Source organism: Gorilla gorilla, chromosome X (assembly GCF_029281585.2).
Source record: "Gorilla gorilla gorilla isolate KB3781 chromosome X, NHGRI_mGorGor1-v2.1_pri, whole genome shotgun sequence".
Lineage (NCBI taxonomy): Eukaryota > Metazoa > Chordata > Mammalia > Primates > Hominidae > Gorilla > Gorilla gorilla.
The window spans coordinates 120,383,942-120,410,263 of record NC_073247.2 but is presented as its reverse complement, the minus strand read 5'-3'; the positions used below and the strand labels follow the sequence as shown (position 1 = coordinate 120,410,263).

Genomic DNA, 26,322 nt, shown 5'->3' with positions numbered 1-26,322 from the left:
TAATAAAACATTACAAGGTATCAGGTAAATCTGAAAAAGCGTGACACGTGTTAACATATTTGTATTTTGTTTAGATTCATATTAATGGTGTTCCTTTTTTTATTCGCACTCAGCTGTGACTTAAGAATTCAAAATGCTTCTAAAGACTCATGCACTTTTTGGAACTGAAACAAATGACAAAACACCATAGGAGTGATAAGTTCATTTTATCCACCTCTGTAAAACAGCAGGGGCCGGGCACAGTGGCTCACTCTTGTAATCCCAGCACTCTGGGAGGCCGAGGCGGGCGAATCACCTGAGGTCAGGAGTTCGAGACCAGCCTGGTCAACATGGTGAAACCCTGTCTCTACTAAAAATACAAAAATTAGCCGGGGGTGGTGGTGCATGCATGTAATCCTGGCTACTCCGGAGGCTGAGGCAGGAGAATCGTTTGAGCCCAGGAGGTGGAGGTTGCAGTGAGCTGAGACTGCAGCATTGCACTCCAGCCTGGGCAACAAGAGTGAAACTCTGTCTCAAAACAAAACAAAACAAAAACAACAACAACAAAAAAAAAACAAAACAGCAGGTCAAACCTAAAAATAAGTGCTTTTTCCTGAAGATCCCTCTGCTTTGTTAGTTGGACAGAATGTTTTTTCCATAAGTGATAAAGCAGCTATTTTGTAACAACCTAGTTCAAAGCAACACTCTAAGTTTTCTTAGTTTTAAATCAGTAGTGACATGTCAGGGACCATAAAAAGGTATAATGTGCCATATAATCAATTGTAAAATAGTACATAATGAAAATAACATTTACAAGCTTTTTATATTGTTAACCCGAGTTTCTAAATTTTTAGAATAATAACAAAATATCTACTGCCATTTAAGGTCAGGAAACATATAGCCATTGCTTCAGATAAATGTATGCACATCTGAACTCTGTGTTTAAGCCTTCAGATGTATTCATGTGAATTAAGGAACAATTAAATATTTCATATTTGTTTTAATTTCATAAATTATGGTATTTTGCAATAACATAATGATGGCCCCAAGGTGGCCTTTACTGTACTTACCTAGATTAACATAATGAGAATTCACATCACCAGACAGCTCAGAATCCAGAAACTCAATATGCTTTCACACAAATTTAGAGGAACCATATGATTTCCTATCTATAGAGGCAAACCCATTAGGTTACGTGTTGACAAAAGACCTTTTTGAGTATCCAATATAAAATATTAAAAGTAAAGATTTGGAGTGCTGATGAATTGCAAAATGATTGCTATTTTAGGGGCAAAAAGGGAAAATAACTCACTTACTGAAAAAAAAAAGAAAATGGGAATGCCTAAAATACACTTTTACAGAAAGTTTTGCTGAACCCTAATTCTAGTTCTCATGTGCTAAGAAATGTCAGGAGGTTCCACAAAGGTCTATGAATGCTGTACCGCTACTCAGATCTGAAATGATCAGCACTAGAAGTTTCTAGGCCTCTGCTTCCAAAACTATGTCTAACTCAACAATTACATATCAATAATACACTGCAATTGTATTATTGGAAATACATCAATTTTAGATGAACTCAGAAGGGAAATATCAGGGATTAAAGTAGCTTTTATGCTGTGGCTTGTACTTTTCCACTTTTATAAAATCACACACGTAGATACATTGCCTTTTAAGTCAGCTTCTGGAAGACTGTTTTGTAGGTTTCACTTTATTGATGAGCTAACCAATGTATATATTATGAGTGCTACAAAATGCACATTTAATCTTACCAGGTTGACCTATTGGCCCAGGAATCCCTGGTGGTCCTGGTGGTCCCTGAACACCTATTCCTGGCAGCCCAGGAGGTCCCATTGGTCCAGGTTGTCCATTTGGTCCAACATCACCTTTAAGAAATAAATACAGTTTAAATATTAAAAGCAACACCTGAGTCACTAGTCCTTGGGAATCATATCATATTAAGCAAGAATCTTGAAAAACTGGGCATTCATTCAGCAAGAAAAGTACACATAAGTATCAAGAGCAAAGGATAGGGAATCCATTAATAGTTACAGCCTTATAATTTAACATATGCTGATCACTACTTCAATACTTAAATCAACTTCACAAGAAAGTACAAAAGATTACAAACCACATATTCCTTCTACTTGTAACTCATTGTGGACAGTTATATATTCATAAGTTTAAAATATATTTTCAAGTTACCTATATTTTAAGATAGATAACTTCAACATTTTCCTTTTTACTAACTCAGGGCCATGGCTTATAAACATGTTCAAGCTTCTCCCTTCATTAGTAAAACATCTCTTTGACATTAGAAACTTAACTGTCCATCTCTCCATCTTCTGTCTGTCCCTTTGTCACTCCCACTTTAAACAATTTTTACATGTACTAAAATTCTGTCTTTTTAGTGTACACTTTGATGAGTTTTGACAAAGGTATGTAGTCATATAACCACCACTAAAATCAAGACATAGAACATTTTCATAAACCCAAAAAAGCCCCTGTGCGCTGTAGTCAACTCGTCCCCACATCCCAATTACCTGGCAACCACTGATTTATTTTATGTCTTACAGATTTTTCTTTCCCAGAATGTCATACAAATGCAATCATATAGTATGTAGCCTTTTGAATATGTCTTCTTTCACTTAATACAATGCATTTGAGATTCACCCATGTTGTTATGTGTATCAGTAGTTACTTTTTACTGCTGGTTATTAGTCTATCAGATGAATATGTACATTTTGTTAATCTTTTTGCAATTTGAGGCACATTTGGGGTGTTTACAATTATTGGTGATTATGAATTAAGCTGCTATGAACACTGTTCTACGGGTTTCTATGTGAAGCTTCACATTTTTCTTGGGAGTAGAATTGCTGTGTCATGTGCGAAGACAATGTTTAACTATATAAGAAATTGTCAAACTGTTTTTCAAAGTGGCTGCACCATTTTGTGTATTAACTAGCAATGTATGAGAGTTCGAGTTACTCTGCATCCTTAGCAGCACTTATTGTCAGTTATCCTTTTTGAAAAAAGGCCAATTCTAATATTTATGAAGTGGTATCCCATTGTGGTTTTAACTTGCATTTCCCAGATGATAAATTATACTGAGCATCTTTACATGTGCTTATTAGACATTTGGGTGTCTTCTTTGGTAAGGTATCTACTCAAATTGCTCATTTTTCCAACTATATTTTAAAAGTTGGTTGTTTGTTTTCTTATTGAGTTTTGAGAGTTCATTATATATTCTGCTTATAAGTCCTTTGTCAGATATATGATATGAAAATACAGTTAATTTTAATAAAGTCCAATATATCCAATTTTTCTTTTATGAATTGTCTTTTTAGTATTCTAACAAGTTTTTGCCTAACATCTGATCACAGAGTTTTCTCTTATGCTTTTTCATCTAAAACAAGGGATGACAAAGTACTTCCCATGGCTAAATATGGCCTATAGGCCTCTTTTTGTGCTGCCTACATGCTAAGAATGGTTTTTACACTTTTAGACGGTTGTTTAAAAAAGAATATGTGACAGAGACCATATATGTAGCCCATAAAGACTAAAATATTTACTCTCTAGCTCTTTGCAGAAAAAGTTTGCCTGCTTCTGTTCTAGAAGTTTGATAATGTTAGGTTTTACATTTAGGTCTGTGATCCATTGGGAGTTAAATTTTGTGCAAGGTAGGAAGTGCAGGTAGAGGTTTGTTATGTTGGTTTGTTTATGTATTTTTTTGCATATGGATGTCCAATTGCTTTATATTTTAGCAACATTTGTTGAAAAGACTTACCTTTCTGTTGAGATTGCCTTAGCAACTTTGTCAAAAATTAAATATGTGGGTGTATTTCTAGACTCTCTATTATGTTACAATGATCTATTAGTCTATATTTCACATATACCACACTATTTTAACTATTGTAGCTTTATTTTAAGTCTTAACATCAAGTACTATGAATTGTCCAACTTTGTACTTCTTTCTCAAAATTGTTTTGGCTATTCGAGGTCATTTGTTTTTCCATGTAAATTTTAGAAGAAAAATTGTGTGTTCTCCTTGAGAATATTTTCAATCTATGGATTGATTTGGAGAAAACTGATATCTTAACAATATCCATGAACACAATATACCATTCCATTTATTTAGGTATCTGATTTCTGTCAACAGTGTTTTATAATTTTCCACATACAAAGCCTGCACATTTTTGTTAGACCTATGCATACCTAAGCACTTCATGTCATTTGATGCTATTGTAAATTTTACTGTTTTTGCTTAATTTTTATTTCTAGTTGTTCATTGATAGTATATAAAAACATAATTTATTCTTAGATATTTGCTTTGTCCTATGATCCTACGAAATTCACCTTTTAGTTCTAGTAAATTTTTGTAGATTTATTAGGGTTTTCTAAGTATAAAACCATGTCATCTATGAATATAGGGAGTTTTATTTCTTCCTTTCCAATCTGTATGCCCTTCATTTATTTTGCTTGTCTTATAACATTGGCTAGGACTTCCAATACAATATTGAACCTTTTCATACCATCAAAGATGGTAACAAATAACATCTTTGTGTTACATAACTTTGGGGAAAAGTATTCAGTCTTTCACCACTAAACATAATGGATCAAGATTTTGTAAATGTCTTTATCATGCTAAGGAAGTTCCCTTTTATTCCTAATTTTCTGAGACTATTTTTCCAGGAATTAATATTGAAACTTATCAAATAATTTTCAGGATTTACTGAGATTATAATATAGTTTTTCTTCTTTACTCTGTTGATATGGCAAATTACATTGATTTTAAAATGTCAAACCAGCCCGTATTCTAAAGATAAGCCTCACTTGATTGTAGTGTATTATCCTTTTCATATATTGCTAGATTTGATTTGCCAATATTTTCTTGAGGATTTTTATGTCTATGTTCATGAGAGATATTGGTCTACAGCTTTCTTTTCTCATATGTCTTTGCTTGGCTTTGATATCAAAGTAACGCTGGCCTTATGTAATGGTTGGAAGGTGATCCCTCTACTTCTGTTTTTGGGAAGAGATTGTGTAGAACTGGTGTTACTGCTTCTTTAAATGTTTGTTAGAATTTACCAGTGATGCCATCTGGATTTGTAGTTTTCTTTGTTGGTGGGTTTCTAACTACAACTCAATTTTTAAAAAAATAGATTCCTGGATTACCTATTTCTTCTTTAGTGAGCTTCAACAATTTATGTCTTTCAAGAAATTAGTCCATTTAATCTAAGTTGTCAAATGTATGGGCATGCAGTTGTTTGTCATATTTGCTTGATATAGATTTGTTGTTAGCATAAATTATATACTTTTGTATTTCTTTCAACATTTCCAAGCACACAATATTTGTCACAATAATACCTTTGGATGTTGTTCTTGCTGCCTGGAACACCTTTCCCTTAAGTCTAAATTCAACTGTCACCATCTATATAAAACCTCTCCAGGTACCTTAGATAAGGCCCTGAACAAAAGTAATATATGAGGTAAACTGAATGCTTCCAAAATCATCTTTTTTTCTCTTTTGTATAATCTGATTCTAACGTTCAACCTTAAGCACATTTTCTTCCTCACATAGATATATCATGATGAGTATTAGCCTTATTAATTTATTATTGGTCACTACATTGTTTTGAGAGTGTTGCATCAACCTTTCCTACAGTTTAGTAACTGAGTTCTAATACCCATTCATTGGTGTGTGGTGTGTGTTTGGTAGGTGAACTTTTATTGTGATCTGCTTGCTGAGTTTTGAGTGTAGTCTACTGATCCAAAATATTAGTGATACATGTTCATAGAAGTTCCCATTGAGATAATCACTTTCATGGTGATGCTACCTAGATTTTCTCACAGTAGAGGGCAATCCTTGAGATCTTCAAGATCAGAAACTATGCATTTGAGCTTCTAGTGATTCAGGTACTAGCTGGCATAGAACATAATAAATGTTTGAAGAATGAAGGAGTTACATGGCAGAATATCCCAAACACTTATTTTTCTAGCACCTAAAGAACTGTACTCGGCTTTTAATAATTGAGAATTACTCCTGTGAGGATATGGGAATGCCATATCCTAATTTCCTTCCAAAGATTAGGCAAATACCTGTTAAATTCATGTTTAAATAGCCTTCAATGGATTTCTTCACTACCACTGTGTCTCAAGAATATATATAAACAAAATACAGTAAGTGGGTAACTTCCACAGGAAGACTGTTTGCCACATATTTCAAATATCTTTATCTGCAATTTTTGTTGTTACAGGTCTACAGCTAGGGGAGATAACTGGTGGGAAACACAACTTGTAACTTTGAGTGTTACAGTTTACAGCTGGCCTGAATTGTTTAGTCAAAAACAGAAAGGTATTTTTTTAAGAGCTTATCTAAGAAGAGTTTGTATTGGGCTAGTCTGGGGCTTTTGCTGGCAGAATACAATCTAGCCTGGTTAAAATTGGATTGGGCTGTCTTACTGCTTTAATAGAAATCAATCCAACATGTTCCAGAAGCATGGCCCTGTTCAGATTGTTCACTAGGAGCCAAAACATTGACGACGGAAGTTGGGTTCCTTGCAAATCAAAGGAAAAAAAATGCAAGTCAGCTTTACTAATTCTATTCCTTCTCATTATTAGATAACTCAAAATCAAGGGAGTAGAAGAAACAACAGAGAAGTGGGTAAAGGATATTGGCAGTTAACAAGAAAAAAAAATATGGTCCTTAACACATAAAAGGATGGCCAATCTCACTCATAGTAAGAGACATACAATTTAAACCACTCTGAGAGTAAAGGCAAAGGACCTAATATAGCCAAAGAAATGTGTTTTTTTTTTTTTAAGAACAAAGTTGGTGGGTTACATTACCTGACTTCGAGTCTTACTATAAAGCTACAGTAATATAAACAGTGTGGTACTGGCTTAATGACAGCAAAATAAATAAATAAAACAGGATTGACAGCACAGAAGTAGATCAACACATACATTATTATTTGATCTGACACAGATCCCAAAGTAATCCAATAGAGAGGGGGTTATTTTAAACAAATGATGATGAACAAAAATTATTTGACATGTGTAATAGTTTTAAACACAGAAACTAAAACTATAAAGCTTATAAAATAAAACATAGAATACCTTGGCAACTTTGGGGCAGGCAAATGTTTCTTAGACAAGACACAGAAAATTATAACTATATAAGAAAAAACTGATAAATGAAACTTCAATAAAATTAAAACTTTTATCCATCAAAATACAGTAAGGAAATGAACCGGTCAGCCAGCCAGGGCTAAAATGCTAATAAATATATATCTAGGAAAGGGCCAGTATGCAGGACATAGAAATAACACTTCCAACTTAATAATAAAGTGAGAAACAAACCATCTTTCAAAATAGACAAAATATTTGAATATGTAAGTAGCTCACAAGTACATAAAAAAGAACTCAACATCATTAGTCATCAGGGAAATGTAAATTAAAATCACAATATGATGCTACCACACACCTACCAACATTCCAAAATTTGAGAAAATGTGGAACAATGCAAATTTCTGAACCACTTTGGTGTAAATTTAAAATGGTATCACCATTTTGGAAAAAGGTCTAGTAGTTTCTAGTACAACTAAGCATCCACTTATGATCCAACAAATCTGCTCTTAGTTGTTTATTGAAGCAAAATGAAATCACATATCCATAAAAAAGAACTGTAAAAAATGTCTTTAACAGCTTCACTCATAGTAGCCAAAAACTTGACACAACCCAGGTATCCATGATACAGTCACATAATAAAATACTCAATGATTTCACTGAAAGAAAAGAACTATTGATAAACACAACAACATGGATGGATCTCCAAAACATTATGTTGAGTGAAAGAAGCCTTAGAAAGAAAGTACATACCGTATGTTTCCATTTATAAGGAGTTCCATTTATAAGGAGTTAACAGGCGAAATAACTTATGATGAAAAAATCAACAGTATAGTTGCCACTGTGGATGATGGGATAGGGACTGACTGGAAAGGGGCATAAGGAAAATTTCTAAAACAATATCTTGATAAACATTTTGTGTTATACAAGTGTATGCATTTGTCAAAATCCAGTAAATGTACCCTTAAGATTTATGCATCTCCTTTAATGTGAATTACATATCAGAAGAAAAGTAACATACAGCTATGGAATTTTAGTTATGGTATGCATGCTGAAGTATTTAGAGAGAAGTATATTGTTGTTGTAATTTATTTTGATATGCATCAAAAATAGATGAATGGATGGAGGCAGGGATGGATAGATATGTGACAAAGCACATATAGTAAAATGTTGACAGTAAAATATCAGTGATGGGTATATAGTAGTCCCAATAAAGTTCTACTTTATTATATTTAAAATTTTAAAAAACAAAACGTTGGCAGGGAGATAAAAGGTTCATTGTAGAATCTGGGTGGTAGATATACAGCTGTTAACTGTACTATTATTTTTCACAGTACTTAAAACTTTTTCACAATAAAATGTTTAAAAATATACTTAGAAACCTACTTACTTCATCAGGTTAGCAAAAATCCAAGAGTTTGTCAGCATACTCACTTATCAAGGCTGTGGGGAAACACACTCATACATTGTGGGTGGAGTGTAAATGGTGCAAATTGAGAGGAATCTGACAATATCCAGAGATGCATTTACCCTTTAATTCAGAAAATCCTTTTTCATCACTTTATTTTACTATTATACCTGAACACATCTGAAATAATATGCATGAAAGATTATTCACTATGGCATTATTTGTAATAAATGATTGGCAAAAATCCAATCTAGCAACTAGCAACTGGGATGAACTATGGTATATCCATGCAATTTAACACTAGGCACCTATTTTCAAAAAGTCAAGATCTCTGTCTACTGATATGGAGTGATCTTCAGGATACAAATTTCAGTAAAAAAATAAAGTGCAAATAAAGTCAAAAGAAAATACCTTCTCCTTTAAGAACAGAGAAAATAAAATAAATTCTTGGCTGGTATTTATATAAGAAACACCAGAAGGATCCCAACACTTTGGGAGGCCGAGGCGGGCGGATCACGAGGTTAGGAGTTCGAGACCAGCCTGGCCAACATGGTGAAACCCTGTCTCTACTAAAAATACAAAAATTAGCCGGGCCTGGTGGCATGCATCTGTAATCCTAGCTACTCAGGAGGCTGAGGCAGGAGAGTTGCTTGAACCTGGGAGGTGGAGGTTGCAGTGAGCCAAGATCACGCCATTGCACTCCAGCCTGGGAGACAGAGCAAGACTCTGTCTTGGGGTGTGGGGGGAGGGTGGGGGGAAGAAAGGAAAATAAAAAATAGTTACGCAGGAGGATGGAGAGGAACAAAGTGGATGAAGATGGGCTGGAAGGAAGACTTCTCAGTGTTACTTTTATAACATATATGATTGTATTTTTTTTTTTTTGAGACAAAGTCTCACTCTGTCGCCCAGGCTGGAGTGGCTTACTGCAACCTTCACCTCCCAAGTTCAAGTGATTCTCCTGCCTCAGCCTCCCAAGTAGCTGGGATTACAAACATGTGCCACCATGCCCAGCTAATTTTTGTATTTTTGGTAGAGACGGGGTTTCGCCATGTTGGCCAGGAGGGTCTTGAACTCCAGACCTCAGGTGATCCGCCCACCTTGGCCTCCCAAAGTTCTGGGATTACAGGCGTGAGCCACCGTGCCGGGCCATGATTTTATTATCTATTCAATGAAATAAAAGACAAAAATAATCAATGAAGGATTGAAAAAAATGTGTAGCAGTAACAGAATGGCAGCATGGGGTTTCCAGTTAATTGGGCTTATCACCCATAAACTTTCCCAAAGGTGTCAATTTCTATAAAAGTTAAAAGCAAGTTGAGATGCAGTGACAGCCTCCATACCTTTTGGTCCAGGGAGCCCATCTAAGCCAGTGCGTCCTGGAGGACCTGGAGGTCCTGGGAAACCACGATCACCTTTTGGACCAAGTGTTCCTTTGAAACCTGGAAGTCCTGGTGGCCCAGGTGGCCCAGGTAATGCAAATCCTGGTTCACCCTTGAGCATACACATGACAAAACACAACAAAAACTCCCATGACTTTTCTGTCCTTATTGTTTGCCACAGAGAATTTAATGCCGAAAATACAAGACAATACTTTTCCTTCCATGGGGGGAGAGGAGAAGATAATTAAATAAAAAGTAATTGGTATGTTGGAGAAAACATATGGAAGGATGGGAAACAGGGTTTAGTAAAACAAATTAGATGATTTGGACTGGTTTCAGGATAAAAAAAAAACTGAGAGAGCATGAGATTAAAGAACAGACTACCCCTGTAGGGAAATATGATTATAGGCTGAGTATTAGATAATACTAAACAATTATTTTTAATTTTACTAAGTATGATAATAACATTGTGGTTTTTGTATAAAATGTCAATTTATTTAGAGATGAGTGCTGATGCATTTATAAGTGAAATGATACTGTGTTGAGATTTGGGTAAAATATTTAAGCAAAGTAAAAAGGACTAGATGAAGCAAATGTTGTAAAATCATAATAATTTTGAATCTGGGTGATGGATATGTGAAAGCTCATTGTATTATTCATTTTACTTTTATTTTCATTTGAAAATGTTCATAATAAAGAGAATCAACCAATAGAGAAGTGATTTTCTCATGAGAACTGGTGTCACGGGTTAACTGTTTTTCCCATGAAAAATAAGTAATAATTACAAAACACAGGAGGTTTAAATCAATGACGCAGAGATAAAATATATAGGAATAGTCACAGTAATTACATGCCACAGCAGCTCTTTGCTGAAGGTTGACTCAGGAAAGCTTAACATTAGATAAGAAATAACAAAAGGAATGAAAAGTAACTGAAACACAGTATTATTTATTATTAGTATTACTAAGTCAATTGCAGTGATTTGCATTATGTATCTGTAATGGAATTGGGACAGAGGACAACAGTATAGAAGGCCTGGAAATGATATTCAACACCATTTCAACCAATCATCACACAGGCATGAACAGAGATGACATGGGATGATGACTCTATAGAGATGCACGGAGGGAGCGGACCATCGTACAGGCATACCTTATTTTATTGTGCATCATTTTGTTGTGCTGTGCAGACACTGCACTTTTTACAAATTGAAGGTATGTGGCAACCCTACATTGAGCAGGTCTATCAGCGCAATTTTTCCTATAGCATGTGCTCACTTTTTGTCTCTGTGTCACATTTTGGTAATTGTCACAATATTCCAAACTTTTTAATTATTATTATATCTGTTATGGTGATATGTGATCACTGATGTTACCATATAATTGTTTTGGGGTACCATATACTGTGCCTGTATAAGATGGTGAACTTAATAAAAAAATGTTGTAAATGTCTGACTGCTCCACTGATCAGCCATTTTCCCCGCATCTCTCTCCCTCTCCACAGGTCTTTCTATTCCTTGAGACATAACAATATTGAAATTAGGCCAATTAATAACACAACAATGGCCTCTAAGTGTTCAAGTGAAAGAAAGAGTCACATGTCTCTCACTTAAAATCAAAAGCTGGAAATAATTAAACTTAGTGAGGAAGGCATGTCAAAAGCTAAGGTAGGTTGAAGGCTAGGTCTCTTGCACTAAACAGTTAGCCAAGTTGTGAATGTGAAGGAAAAGTTCTTTAAGGAAATTAAAAGTGCTACTCCAGTGAACACACGAATGAGAAGAAAGTAAAACAGCCCTATTGCTGATATGGAGAAAGTTTGAGTGATCTGGACAGAAGATCAAACCAGCCATAACATTCCCTTAAGCAAAAACCTAATCCAGAGCAAGGCCCTAACTTCAATTATCTGAAGACTGAGAGGTGAAGAAGCTGCAGAAGAAAAGTTGGAAGCTAGCAGAAGCTGGTTCGTGAGGTTTAAGGGAAGAAGCTGTCTCCACATCATAAAAGTGCAAGGTGAAGCAGCAAGTGTTGACATAGAAGCTGCAGCAAGTTCTAGCTAAGATCATTGATGAAAGTGACTACACTAAACAACATTTTCCATGTTGATGAAACAGCCTTCTATTGGAATAAAATGCTCATAGGACTTTCATAGCTAGAGAAAATAAGTAAATTACTGGTTTCAAAGCTTCAAAGGGCAGGCTGACTCTATTTTTAGGGACTAATGCAGCTGCTGACTTTAAGTTGAAACCAATGCTTATGTACCATTCTAAAAATTCTAGGGCCTTACGAATTATGGTATATCTACTCTGCCTGTGCTCTATAAGTGGAACAATAAAGCCTGGATGACAGCAGATGTATTTAAAGCATAGTGTACTGGCTATTTTAAGCCCACTGTTGAGACCTACTCCTCAGAAGAAAAGATTCCTTTCAAAATTTTACTGCTCATTTACAATGCACCTAGTCACCCAAGAGCTCTGATGGTGATGTACAAAGAGATTAATGTTCTTTTCATGCCTGCTAACACAATACCCATTCTGCAGCCCATGGATCAAAGAGTAATTTTAATTTTCAAGTCTTATTATTTAAGAAACACATTGTGTAATGTATAGCTGTCATAAATAGTGATTCTTCTTATGGATCTGGCAAAACAAATTGGAAACCTTCTGAAAAGGGTTTCATTCTAGATGTCACGAAGAAAATTCAGGATTCATAACAAGAGGTCAAAACATCAATATTAACAGGAGTTTGGAAGAAGTTAATTCTAACTCTCACAGATGACTTTGAGGGTTTCAAGACTTCAATGGAGTAAGTAACTGCAAATGTGGTGGAAGTAGCAAGAGAACAACAATTATAAGTAGAGACTGAAGATGTGAATGAATTGCTGCAATCTTATAATAAAAGTAGAACAGATGAGCAGTTGCTTCTTATGAGCAAAAGTGATTTCTAGAGATGGAATCTACCCTGGTGAAGATGCTGGGAACAGTGTTGAAATGACACTAAAGGACTTAGAATATTATATAAACTTAGTTGATAAAGCAGCAGCAGGGTCTGAGAAGACTCACTCCAATTTTGAAAGAGGTTCTACTGTGGGTAAAATACCATCAAACAGCACCACATGCTGCAGAGAAATCTTTTCTGAAAGGAAGAGTCAATTGATGTGGCAAACTTCATTGTTGCCTTATTTAAAAAAATGGCCACAGCCACCTAACCTTCAGCAACCATCACCCTGATCAGTGGGCAGCCATCAATATTGAGTCAAAACCCTCCCCCAGCATAAAGATTATAACTTGCTGCAAGCTTAGATGATTGCTAAAATTTTTTAGCAATAAAGTATTTTTAATTAAGGTATGCATATGGTTTTTTTAGACCTAATGCTATCGCACACTTCAAAGACTACAGAATAGTGTAAACATAACCTTTATATGTACTGGGAAACAAAAAAAATTGTGTGATTCACTTTATTTTGATATTCACTTTATTGTGGTGGTCTGGAACTAAACCTGCAATATCTCCAAGGTATGCCTGTATTCTCTAATCAAAGAACTGGGCACTCAAAAGTAGGTACAGAAATTAGGTTGTTTTTTTTTTTTTTTTGCTCCAAATGTGACCTTGGACTATTAAAGATGATTTGGGGTTAAATATTTTTTTAACGGAAATATAATAAGTTATCTATATATTTATAGTAAAGACTTGGGGCTTGGGATGATATCTGAGTCAAAATAGAGAGCTAGAAATAAGGAAGGTGGGAAAGATAAGAAAATGAGAAGGAATAAAGAAAAATGTCCCAGACCTTTGGTCCTGGAAAGCCAGGTGGCCCAGGAGGGCCTTCTAGACCAATTCTTCCAGGTGTCCCAGGTGCTCCTGGAGGTCCTGGAATTCCAGGAAAGCCTGTAAAATGATAAGTCATTTTTTAACCACCAAAGGAAAGGCACTTTAAGAAAGATATTCAAATTCCCAAACCCACATTCTACTCATGCTTAGTGACAACAGTAAGATGTCAAAAGCACAATGACATTCTACTACTTAGGATTAAGCCTTACAATCCTCTCAATCATCTTACATTCCTTTTATTTTCACATAGAGCTAATGTATGTGGAACATATGCTTTTCTGAAGAAAATGAGGGCTATTATATAATAAGATAGAACTAAATTGTAAGGAATGAATCCCACACAAAAATGCCCAAGAACTTTTCTTCTGCTTATATCTGGATGTAGTATGACAAAGGGCCTACCATATAATTTTGGAAATGAACTAAAAATAACTGCAGATATTATAGATACATACGCACATAAAATCAAACCTGATACTTTTGAAAGCATTTTGTATAAATGAGTAAAGATATATTTAAGAACTGTCCTCAGACCACTGTGTGCTCTTGCCATTTGTGAGAATAAATTCTGTGAGGAATAAAGCAGAACTGAAGCATAAGCCCTAAAAATTTCAATAAATCAAGAAAATATTATTTAGCATAAAACATTACTTGGCTACACATGTGCAATAAGTCTGTTTTCTGCTTAAAAAATCCTTTAACTCAATAAATATCAAGTGCACACTATGTGTTAGGAACTGTTCTAAACCCTGAAAATACTATGGTGAACACAAAACACAATAATTCCTGTGATTTTTAAGCTTATATATCACTTCTGCATATCTAAAACGTAGATATTTTCTTGTCTGGACTGTTTTAGATAAAGATAATGAACTTACAGTGAAAATACATTGTGATTTTTTATTTACATTCTTTATAGCACAGAGAAAAAAGGTGCAATTAATATATTTTATTTGTTGAATGAATTTTATGAGAGAATAACATCATGCTAAACTTGTAACCTACTCTGCCTGCTACCCATTTCAACATACCTTTGGGACCAGGTGGTCCAGGAAGCCCAATTCCAGGGATACCTGGTTCTCCTTTGCTACCAGGTATCCCTGGCAAGCCTGGTTGCCCTGGGAGTCCAGGGTCACCTATGGAGAAACAGCAGTTATTGAAAGGAAAACGTTCAAAGAAAGAAGCCATCAGGGCCAGGTGCAGTGGCTCACTCCTGTAATCCCAGCACTTTGGGAGGCTGAGGCGATGGGTCACCTGAGGTCAGGAGTTCGAGACCAGCCTGGCCAACGTGGAGAAACTCCGTCTCTACTAAAAATACAAAAATTAACTGGGCGTGGTGGTGAGCACCTGTAATCCCAGCTACTCGGGAGGCTGAGGCAGGGAGAACTGCTTGAACCCAGAAGTAGGAGGTTGCTGCAGCAAGCCAACATCACGCCACTGTACTCCAGCATGGGTGACAGAGCGAAACTCTGTCAAAAAAAAAAAAAAAGCCATCGGTGTTGAAGTTACTTTGAAATAAATTCCTCACATACCTGGAAGACCTACATCACCATCTCTGCCTGGGTTACCAGGCAAGCCAGGCTTCCCCGGCTGGGTTATAGTCTGACCTGGATCCCCTTTAGGACCTGAAAGCAAGAGTAAATCAATGGTAAATGATAAGTATTTACTCAACTAAAGGTCTCTTTTTAATTAAAAACAAAAAAGAAAATTATCAGCAATCTTTTGAAAATATAAACTAACAAAAATTCACAAGAAAAACAATCTTCCACTATATATTCAAGAAATATATAAAACAGAAGGATAGAATTTCAAAAAGAAAAAGGATATGACAGCCTTAAGGACTTCCATGATTCAAGATGTATAATGGTTAATTTTAGGTTTCAACATGACTAGATTAAGAGATACTGAGATAGCTGGTAAAGCATTATTTCTAGATATGTCTGTGAGGCTGTTTCCGAAAGAAACTGACATTTGAATCAGTGAAACGAATAAGGATGATCCACCCTCACCCAATGTGTGTGGGTACCATCCAATCAGCTGAGGGACCGGATACAACAAAAAGGCAGAAAAAAAGGTGAATTCTCTGCTCTCTCTCTTTTGAAACTGGTACACCCATCCTCTCCTATCCTTGGACATCACAACTCCAGGTTCTCTGGCTTTCAGACTCTGGGACTTGCACTAAGCAGCCACTGAGGTTCTCAGGCATTCAGACTAGGACTGAGCCAAGCTACTGGCTTCCCTAGTTCTTCAACTTACAGGTGACCTACTGTGGGACTTCTCAGCCTCCATAATCATGTAAGTCAATTCCCATAATAAATCACCTCTCATCTATCTATCTATCTATCTATCTAATCTACCCATCTGTCCATCCTTTTTATTGGTTCTGTTTCTCTGGAAACCCCTAAAACAGGGTGTTACCTATATAAGTATTTTTAAAATGTAGGCCAAAAGAGCGTTAAAAATCAAACTGTAGTAAACAAGGAAAATATTTTTTTGGCTAATAGGTACATTTAGGTTTTACATGTGCAAAGTTCAAGTATATCTGCTTCTTATTAATGGAAACATGAACTTGAAATTGGCTCAAGAAAAAAAAAGATTTCCTAAACATGACACAAAAAACACTAACCATGAGAGAAAAGATTGATAATTTTGATGATGTGAAAGTTGTTTTCTGCTCATTGAAGACACCAAACAAAGAGTAAAAATGGCAAGCCACAGTAGGTAAAGATTTCTTTTCGCAAAATACATAGGTAACTAAGAACTAATGCACAGAATATATAAAGAACTCCTCTAAATCAATAAAAAAAGAAATAATCCAATATAAAATTGGTCAAAGTACTTGATTAGGCATTTCACAAAAGCAAATTCAAATGACCAATAAACACATGAAAAGGTGCTAAACTTTAATCAGAGAAATGCAAAATATCACACTCAACAGATTGGGAAAAGTGTAAAAGTCCGACAACACAAATTGTTTCCAAGGATGTAAATCAACATAAAATATTCAACACTGCTTGTGGTAGTAAAAATTGGTACAATTGGTCTGGATATAGTTTGTAATTATCCAGTCAAGTGGAAAATGCACTTATCCTACACTTTGAAAATGCTAATCTTAAATACATACCCTAGCCCAGGTATTGGTAAGCCTTTTGTGTAAAGGACCAGAGTAAATACTTTAGGCTTTGTGGACCATCCAGTCTCTGTAGCAACTACTCAACTCTTCAGTTGTAGTGCAAAAACAACCACAGACAAAAGTGAATGGTTGTGGAAGTGTTCACATAAAACTTTTATTTATAACAGGTGGTAGGCTGGATGTGGTCCATGGACTGTAGTTCTGTAGTGTGCCAACTCTTGCCCTAGAGAAGTGTGAGCACATGAACACAAGGAGATATAGGGATCTATCTATCTACCTAGCTATCTATCTATATGACTGTATACAGAAGCATTATTCATAATAGACCTGAACTGTAAATAACCCAATTAACCATTAACCATAGAATGGATCAATCAACTGTAACACACACACACACACACACATAAACATACATACAATGAAATCCTATATAGCAATAAAAATGAATACACTATAGCCACACGAAAAGTTAATATAAAAAACACTTACCCTATGATTCCTTTAACATGAAGTTCAAAAAGAAACGAAATTAAAATACTCTGTTTAAAAATGCATACAGAGGTCATAAAACAGAGGGGTAATGGAAGAAAACTATGTAAAAGTCAAGACAGTAGAGAGGAGGAAGGGGATTGTGATTAGGAAATGACAGGGAGAAAAGGTTAGGGGTTTCTAGGATGCTGGTAACATTCTATTTTTTGATGTGTGTGGTAGCTACCTGTGTGCTTCTGTTATAACTATTTATTAAACTTTGCATTATGTATCATGTACTTAAAAAGAGCAAAATTAACAGTAACAATGAAACAGTTAGAAAAGATTTAAAAAGAAACCCCCTTATAGAAAACATTGTGATCCCTCGCTAAGATGCTCTGAAGAGTTCAAATATAAACAGCCAGGGAAACACACCTCTCGGGAAAGGAAGCCATGAGTAGCCAAAACATAATAAATTTCTGTTTTTAAGCACCAAGTTTAAAACAAAACACAGTAAACTTACCTGGTATTCCTGGCTGGCCTGGATTTCCTGCCACACCTTGTATGCCTTTTTCACCTACTGGGCCTGGAGGGCCGAAACCAGGGGGACCCATAGGCCCTATATTCCCTGGGAGGCCTGGTAAACCTGGGTTCCCAGGGGGACCTCTTTCACCCTTAAAAGTAATTCCACCCTAAAAAGGGAAAAGTTTAATACAGAAACATATAGATACAACAACTATCTGTAGGTTTGTACTGAATACAACTGGGGAAAGGATATAGCCATAAATAGTTCTTCTTAAAAGCTATATAAGTGAGTGGTATTATGAGATGGTATGTGTGATCATTCCACTTACTCATTCCTCCAACAAATATTTTTGGGCTCCTACTATGTGTCAAGTGCTGGTGATACAACAGAAAACAAAAATACACAAAAATCTCTGACTTTATGCAGCTTACATTTTAGTGTAAGTCAGAAAGGTTATAGTCTAGATAACATTATAAAATATCACTTCCTACCTAAATATCCTGGGCTGTGTGTTATGTACAAAATAAGATTGTTCATTTATGTTAAATCTTTCAGTTCTGTGGCACATTGAACATGGCTATCTACTTGTACTATTCTCTAAGCTTACTATATATATAGAAACAAGTTAAACTGCTGGTTATGAGGTTTGTTTGTTTGTTTATTTATTTATTTATTTATTTATTTATTTATTTATTGTGATGGAGTTTTGCTCTTGTTGCCCAGGGTGGAGTGCAGTGGTGCAATCTCGGCTCACTGCAACCTCCGCCTCCCGGGTTCAAGTGATTCTCCTGCCTCAGCCTCCCGAGTAACTGGGATTACAGGCGCCCACCACCATGCCCGGCTAATTTTTGTGTTTTTAGTAAAGACAGGGTTTCACCATGTTGGCCAGGCTGGTCTCGAACTCCTGACCTCAGGTGATCCGCCCACCTCGGCCTCGCAAAGTGCTGGGATTACAGGTGTGAGCCACCATGCCCAGTCATGAGGTTTAAGTAAACCCAAGGAAAGATATGTGGGGGTTAAGAGATGGGGAACCTTATACTGTCTCATAAACATCTTAACCTCCTGCCCACCTATTCATAGAAAATATTATTCAATATTAATGGGTTTAGAAAAATAAGTTTACAAAACAAGTGAAAGAAAAGAGTAGTGCAGAAACCCTATATAGTCAGTAACAATGTGCCATTACTGTATGGTCACATTGTTTTAAGCATTGATTGGGTGTTTATCTCAGCATCAGTCCCATCCTTTGAATTAACTTAGAAAACATTTCTAAGTGAAAATTTAACATCACAAAACCAAAAATATCAAACCAACTCACAGGCTCTCCTTTCGGGCCAGGAAGCCCTGGCAATCCATCCTGTCCAGGAGTGCCAGGTAAACCAGGAAGCCCTGGAGCTCCAGGGGAACCCAACTCTCCTTTGTCACCCTTCATTCCTGGAAAAGTGAGGATATCACCAGGTTCACCTTTAGATCCAGGAAAGCCTGGAGCACCTGGAGCTCCTGGAATGCCCTGAAATGAGTAAGGAAAAAAAGAAAAAGAGTGGAAAAAGAAGAAAGAGAAAAAGAAAATCAGTTTCTTTTTTTCTAACATTTTCTTCTCTCCAGTTTACCCCTTCAACCCGTCCAATAACATTTAATGTACAAAGGGCTGAATCAAGTGAGGCATGTGAGTCAGGAAGAGTCAAGGAATCAAACAAAGTACAACTTAATGGAAAAATTAAATTGTATATGTGTGTATATATATGAATAATTGAAAATCAATGTGTAAAATGCCTTCCTTCTATTTCTTTTTGTTTTATAATATACTCAAAACTTACTGGTAATCCTTTGGGACCAGTTGCACCAGCTTGTCCTTTTTCCCCTTTCTGTCCAGGGAAACCAAGAGATCCTAACACACACACACACAAACAAACACACACACACACAATAACGTAAGCTTTGAGCTTGAACTCCTGACAAAGCTCATACAGAAATCATCAAGTCAGAAAGTCAAGTTTTTAAAATAAGAACCCCATTCAATCCCATTTAAGTCACATTTGTATTTTCCTTTTATGTTCACAAAATGAGATAATCATCCTTTTTAAAAAATAAATTTAACATTTCATGTTACATACAATATTGTATCCTAAGAAACTTTCAACTCCAAAGCAGACTTTCTCAGACCCTGCAACTGCCAAATACTATGCACAACATTTCCTGGGTTCCTATGATGTTCCCATTGCCAAAGGGAGAAAAAAGATAATGAAAAGGTTTGAATATCTTTGTTCTGACTTATGCAGTTTTCCTAGATCCTTACCAGTCCTTTCTTTGGTTTGTCATTCCCTGAAATTTGGTTTATGAGAAACATTTGCAGCCCAAAGACTAGAAGAAACATTACTAAAGCAGTGGTTCTCCAAATGGATCCCTGGACGAGTGGCATCATCACCACCTGGCTACTAATTAGAAATGCTAATTCTTGAGCCTTCATCCAGGTCTACTGAATTAGAAACTTTGAGAGTGAGGCTCAGCATTCTGGGCTTCAATAAGTCCTCCAGGTGATGCACTCTCAAGTTTGAGAACCATGAGACTAGAGGTACAAGGCTAGATTATTAATGTCCAATAATGTCTACAAGATTTGTTGAAAGTATTCCCAACCTCCAAATGAACTGGTGTCCTTAGTAGACTCACTAGACAGAAAGGTAAGAGATCTGGTGTCTATTCTCAGCCCTGACTCAAACATAAAGTGTAATTTCAAGAGAATACTGGGATACCTAAGGGGCAATTAAATGAAACAGTTGAGGGTCTGACAGATATCACATATAGTTTTGACTGGAAAGGGGGGTAGATGTGTTATATATAGAGAGAGAGGAATACTGGCAGTTGATTGCCAAACTCCAATAGAACCCCTATTCCTGAACAACAACATGTGATACATCCCCAGTGACTGGAATCTCTGCCACTGGAAACTATACTCAGGGGCTAGGCATTATGAACTTTTCTCCCAGTATTCTGGAAGAAAGAAGTCTGACTCTGTATAAGTGATTTTCTTCTCCATATGGAAAATGGGGAAGATATATTTCCTGAAATTATATTGTCACAATGCTTTAATAGAATATGTTGGTAGCTTCAGGTATTAGAAACAAGAGCATAATTAATTTGATAACAAATGGAGGCATTTCATACTTAATTCTTTATAGATATGAGTGACTAGTTATAAAATGAGAAACTGGTAACATTCTAAAAGTATAAGCTCAACAAAATCTAGCCAAAAAATATTTAGAAGGTTACCCTGAGGCATAATTTACCTGGAGGACCTGGGAGACCTGGCAAACCAGGTTGACCTGGAGGCCCTGAAATACCAGTTCCAATGCAGTTGAAGCAAGTGTCACCTTTGTCACCTAGTGAAATCATAATAACAAACAAATTTTACTGAAAGGGGTACATATACCTTCTATAGATAGGTTCTAAAAATGTTAGCACTAAGGGACAGCATTTCCACTTAATGGTGTGATTGGAGAAGCCTATATCCTGAATCAATTTATGACAAATAAATTACTGAGTGCTTACTGTGTGCCAAGAACTGTTCCAGATGCTTGTGTTACATTGGTGAGCAAAAGAAAAGTCATGGATAAAAATTCATGTCTACATGCCTCACACTCTACCAGGGGAAAGGGATAATAATCAATAAAGGAAATGAATTATCAAAATGTATATATGAAATATTTTAATAGAATATTAAGTATAGGCAGAGTGCAGTAGCTCATGCCTGTAATCCCAGCACTTTGGGAGCCCGAGGCAGGCAGATAGCTTGAGGTGAGGAGTTCAAGACCAGCCTGGCCAACATGGCGAAACCCCATCTCTACAGAAAAAATAAAAACATTAGCCAGGCATGGTGGTGCATGCCTGTACTCGCCAGCTACCCAGGAGGCTAAAGTGGGAGGATTGCTTGAGCCTTAGGAGATTGAGGCTGCAGTGAGCTGTGATTGCACCACTGCACTCCAGATTGGGCAACAGAGCAAGACCCTGTCTAAAAAAATTAAATATACATTAAATATTTAATATGCTTTAAAAGATATTATTTTTATAGGAAAAAATAGAACTACATAAGTGGTATTGAGTATGCCAGGGAAGGGTGGGGGGTTGCAATTTTAAATAGGGTAGTCAGGATAGACTTGATTGAGAAGTTGTTATATGACAAAACTTAAAGGACATGACATGTGCATAAGAGTGTAGAACATCCCAAGCAGAAAGAATAGCCATGTTTGGTATATACAAGGAACAGCAAGCAGACCAGATTGCTAGAGCAGAATGAGGGAGGGGAACAAGGTCAGAAAGTTGACAGTTTATAACGAATGGCATATAGGCATATAAGAAATATAAAGGCTGTGGTTTTTACTGTGAGTGAAATGAGAATCTAGTAGAAAATTTTAAAAAGAAAAGCAACATGTTATAACTTAAGTTTTTAAGGGATGACTCTAGCTGCTATGTTAATAGCCTCTAAAGGCAATGATGGAAACAGGGTAACCACTTAAGTGGCTACTGTTGCAATGATCTAGGAGAGAGATGGTGGTAGCTCATTCCAGAGTGACTGCAATGAAAATGATCAGAACCGGTTAGATTATAGACATATCTGAAAGTAGAGCCAATGGGATGTTCTCATGGATCATATATGAAATACAAAAGAAGAGGGGAATCAAGGATGACTCCAAGGTTTTCAGCATGAGCAACTAGAAGGCTAAAGTGGCCTGCTTTTTAAGTAAGAAGCTGAAGATGTGAGTGCAGCAACTATGGGGAGGAGGTGGCAGAAATCAAGACTTCAGTTTGATCAGGATGTCAAGTTCAAAATGTTGACTAGGCAAATGGATACACAAATCTAGAGGAAAAGAGTTATATCTGGATAGAAGGCATAAATTTGGAAGTCATGGGCAATTAGGTGGTATTAACAGTCACAAGACTGAATAAATGAGTTTATATAGAAAAGAAGAACAAGGACTCAACCTTGGAGCATTTTAAACTTAAAAGTTGGATAGATAATTCTAAGATGCACACAAAATAATGCAAAGAACCTAGAATATCCAAGACTTACAATAAAGCCACAGTAATTAAGATAGTATCGTATTGGTGCAAAGAGAGACTAATGAAACAACAGAACAGAATAGAGCAGTCAGAAACAGACCTACACACATATGGTCATGTGATCTACAAAAAGTGCTAATGCAATTCATTGGGGTAATTGATGATCTTTTGTTCTATAGTACTGAGTCAACTGGACATCCATATGGGAAAAATGAACTTTGATCCCTACTCCAAACTATACACAAAAATTAATTGAAGAAAGATCAAAACGTGAAAGGTAAAACAATAAAGTGTCTAGAAGAAAACACAGAGGAATATCATCAGGCCTCTGAGATAAGTAAAGATTTCTAAAACAGTGCATAAAAAGTACTAACGATAAAATAGGAAATTAATTAATTTGATTTCATTTAATTAGTAACTTTTGTTAAACAAAAGTTAACAAAACAGAAGATAGTTTTAATACATATATCCAATAATCAAATTAAAGATAAAGACAGGCACTTTACAAAAGAGAATATAAAAACTGTAAGAAAATAGTTCATAATCAAGTCATTAGGCAAACGCAAACGAAAATCACTTTGGAACATGGTTTGGTAATATCTATCAAACAAAACCTACAACTAACCTATAACCCAGCAATTCAATTTCCAGATATATCCCCAATAAAAATTAGTGTTTATGTCCTATAAAAAAATACACGTACAAGAATATTTATGACAGCTTTATTCACAATAGCTCCAGACCAAATGTCCATCAACATTAGAATACTGAGGTAATGTGCAGTGGAAAACAAAGAATGGTGGAAAAATACTGCAACAAACAAGAACATAGATATATCTCACATATATTATATTTAGCTAAAGAAACCAGGCACAAAAGAGCTCATACAGTATAATTCCATGTACACAAAGTTCAAGATTAGGCAAATTAATATATGCCAGAGGATAAAATAGTGATTACCTTTGGGGGATACTGAGTAGGGAGCACAAGAGTCTTCCAGGGTCCTGAAAATGTTCTATATTTTGGTTTAGATGGTAATTACATGGATACACATACACACACACACACACATATATGTACACCACAGAGGAATGAAAAAAAAAAAACAGGAAATGTACTGAAAGCTAAGGGATGCAAATGTTTAAAGAAGGCAAAAAGCAAGCAAAAAAAGGACAGACCTGACATTTGGATTAGTAGGATATAGACTGCTGGTGACTGACCAGCATTTGTGGAGTGGTAGGCAGTGGGGAGTTGGGGGAAGAGGGGATGAAATCCTGATTGGAGTATGTTTAAGAGAAAACAAGAGGAGAGTATCTAGAGGTAATGAGGAGAAAATTCTTAGGAAGTTTTGTTGCAAATGAGAATAGAAAAATAGAGAAACAGCTGGCAGGGAATGTAGGATTACATTTTTTTAGATAGGTGAAAAAAGCGTATTTGTATGCTCCTTGGAATGACTGAATAGAGAGGGAAAAATTAGTGGTGTGGGAGAGGCAAAAATTGCTGGAAAAAAAAATCCTTGGGGAAATAAGAGGAAATGGAATCTATTGTATAAATAGAAGAACTGGCTTTAGATAGGAGCAGTAACAGTAATATGCAAGAAGGGAGACTATATGGGCACAGGTGCAAGTAGGTAAGTAAATATGGTGGTAGCAATCAGTGAAAGTTCTCGTTATTGCTTTAATTGGTCAGTGAAGTAGGAAGCAAGGTAAGAATAGGGGAGGAACTGTTAAAACTTGAAAAGAGAAGAGAAAGTGTAGGCTCAGAAAACATGAAAATTTGGATTATGCTTTTGTTCCAAGTGAGTGCAATGAAGTGAGAGAAGGGCAAAGGAATCATGGATTTATGAATGGAATTGATTACAGTGATTGATAATGGAATTTAAGCAAGGTTAAGAGGGAAGAAAGGACATCAAAAAGTTAAGCATTAGTCAAAGTTGCTAGGTCTCAGTGGGGTTGGAGTATTGCTGGAGTCAGGTTACTAGAGGTAGTAAGCTAGAAAGAAGAGAGCGATCCAAAAAATGGGATGCATGAAACCAAGGTCATGTAAGTATAACACTATTGGTAATGAGATGGTCTTGGGGTATGACCATGGGAGTCAGTGGCTAAGGTGTGATGGAGGATACAGGGGATTTTGCTGATGATTTGAAAGAATGAAGAAAATGAAGGAATGAATATGTTTGGAGATCAAACCTTTCACTCCTTGTTCTCCTTGGAGTCCTTTATCACCTGGAGATCCTGGGGGGCCTGGAGGGCCTGGTTCACATATCTCATCACCTGAGTAAGATAAAGAAAGGATAGCAAGCTAATTGTGAAATATCCAGAAGATTAAACAAAAGAAAGCCTGACAAGCCAGAAAAAGACCTATTCTCTGAAGAAATAAAAGTACCTATAAGCAAAAGGAAAATATAACATTGCTGATAAATACTATATGAAGAGCAAATGTAAACATCCAAGAACTACCAAAACCCAAAAAGCAGAAGCAGTGGTAGAATTTCTTAGATATCAGAAACGCAACAAATGAGGCCAACCTTTAGCTAGAGTTACTTATAAACAAAATAAACAAAAACAAAAATAGAACTTAATAGGAGAAAAATATAGCTTACTAGGAGGGATGTGAGGGCCAGCAGGGCCAGGAGGCCCTGGAAGCCCAGGAGCCCCAGGCTGTCCATCAAGTCCAGGAGGTCCAGGAATGGAAATTCCAGGTGGTCCTTCATCACCTTTCTGACCCCTTTCTCCAGGAAATCCAGGAGGGCCAGGAGGACCCATAACTGCAGCCCCTAAGATTCAAAAAAGTGATCAAAATGATTTCATCTTAGAGATGTTACTTTAGTTCTCATTGAGACATTAGATAATGATAAGATCGTCCTTTAACATATAATTCTGGTTATGTTATTTTTTTTCTATGAGACTCAAAAGTCTGAAAAAAAGGTTGAAAAGTTTCAAAGAATGTAAGTAACAGTTTGAGGGTAGGAAATAATAATTTAAAGTAGGTTTACTACTTTTGGAAATTACTAGTAACCCCATCCTTTGACAATCTGTTCTTATAATCTCAAAAATACCGGAAAGTCATTAGCAAGATAAAAAGGTATTTCAAAGTTACCATATAAACATGGCTCTGTTTCCGGACATTCTTCTGTTACACTGGTGATTCATGCACCATTAACACACTTTTTAGTTACTATGACTTTATAATGTTTTCAAAACTGCTAAGGAAAATACGCTCGTCTTTGTTCATTTTTAAAACCATCTACAAATTTACTTTTCCAAATAAATTTTTCAGTTTCATTTTCAAAAACTGGTTGGGATTCTGAATGGGATTAATTTGAATTTAAAGATTATTTTTTGGTAGAATCAACTGTTTATTATATTGGCTTTTCACATCAAGTAATAATTAAATTTATTTATCTAGCAATTTTATATTAT

General features: G+C 36.0%; 1 protein-coding gene across 1 annotated transcript in view; it reads right to left on the bottom strand.

The window, feature by feature from the left end:
• Positions 1 to 26,322, bottom strand: part of COL4A5 (collagen type IV alpha 5 chain) — a 256,931-nt gene that overhangs the window by 80,709 nt on the left and 149,900 nt on the right. Inside the window, exons 20-30 of the mRNA XM_004064693.4 lie at positions 25,503 to 25,676; positions 25,090 to 25,173; positions 21,130 to 21,222; positions 19,663 to 19,733; positions 19,164 to 19,355; positions 17,843 to 18,011; positions 15,251 to 15,343; positions 14,750 to 14,854; positions 13,678 to 13,775; positions 9,853 to 10,003; positions 1,749 to 1,862 (exon numbers count right to left, since the gene is read on the bottom strand). Coding sequence (XP_004064741.1) covers positions 1,749 to 1,862; positions 9,853 to 10,003; positions 13,678 to 13,775; positions 14,750 to 14,854; positions 15,251 to 15,343; positions 17,843 to 18,011; positions 19,164 to 19,355; positions 19,663 to 19,733; positions 21,130 to 21,222; positions 25,090 to 25,173; positions 25,503 to 25,676 — 1,344 coding nt within the window. The remainder of the gene's footprint in view (positions 1 to 1,748; positions 1,863 to 9,852; positions 10,004 to 13,677; positions 13,776 to 14,749; positions 14,855 to 15,250; positions 15,344 to 17,842; positions 18,012 to 19,163; positions 19,356 to 19,662; positions 19,734 to 21,129; positions 21,223 to 25,089; positions 25,174 to 25,502; positions 25,677 to 26,322) is intronic.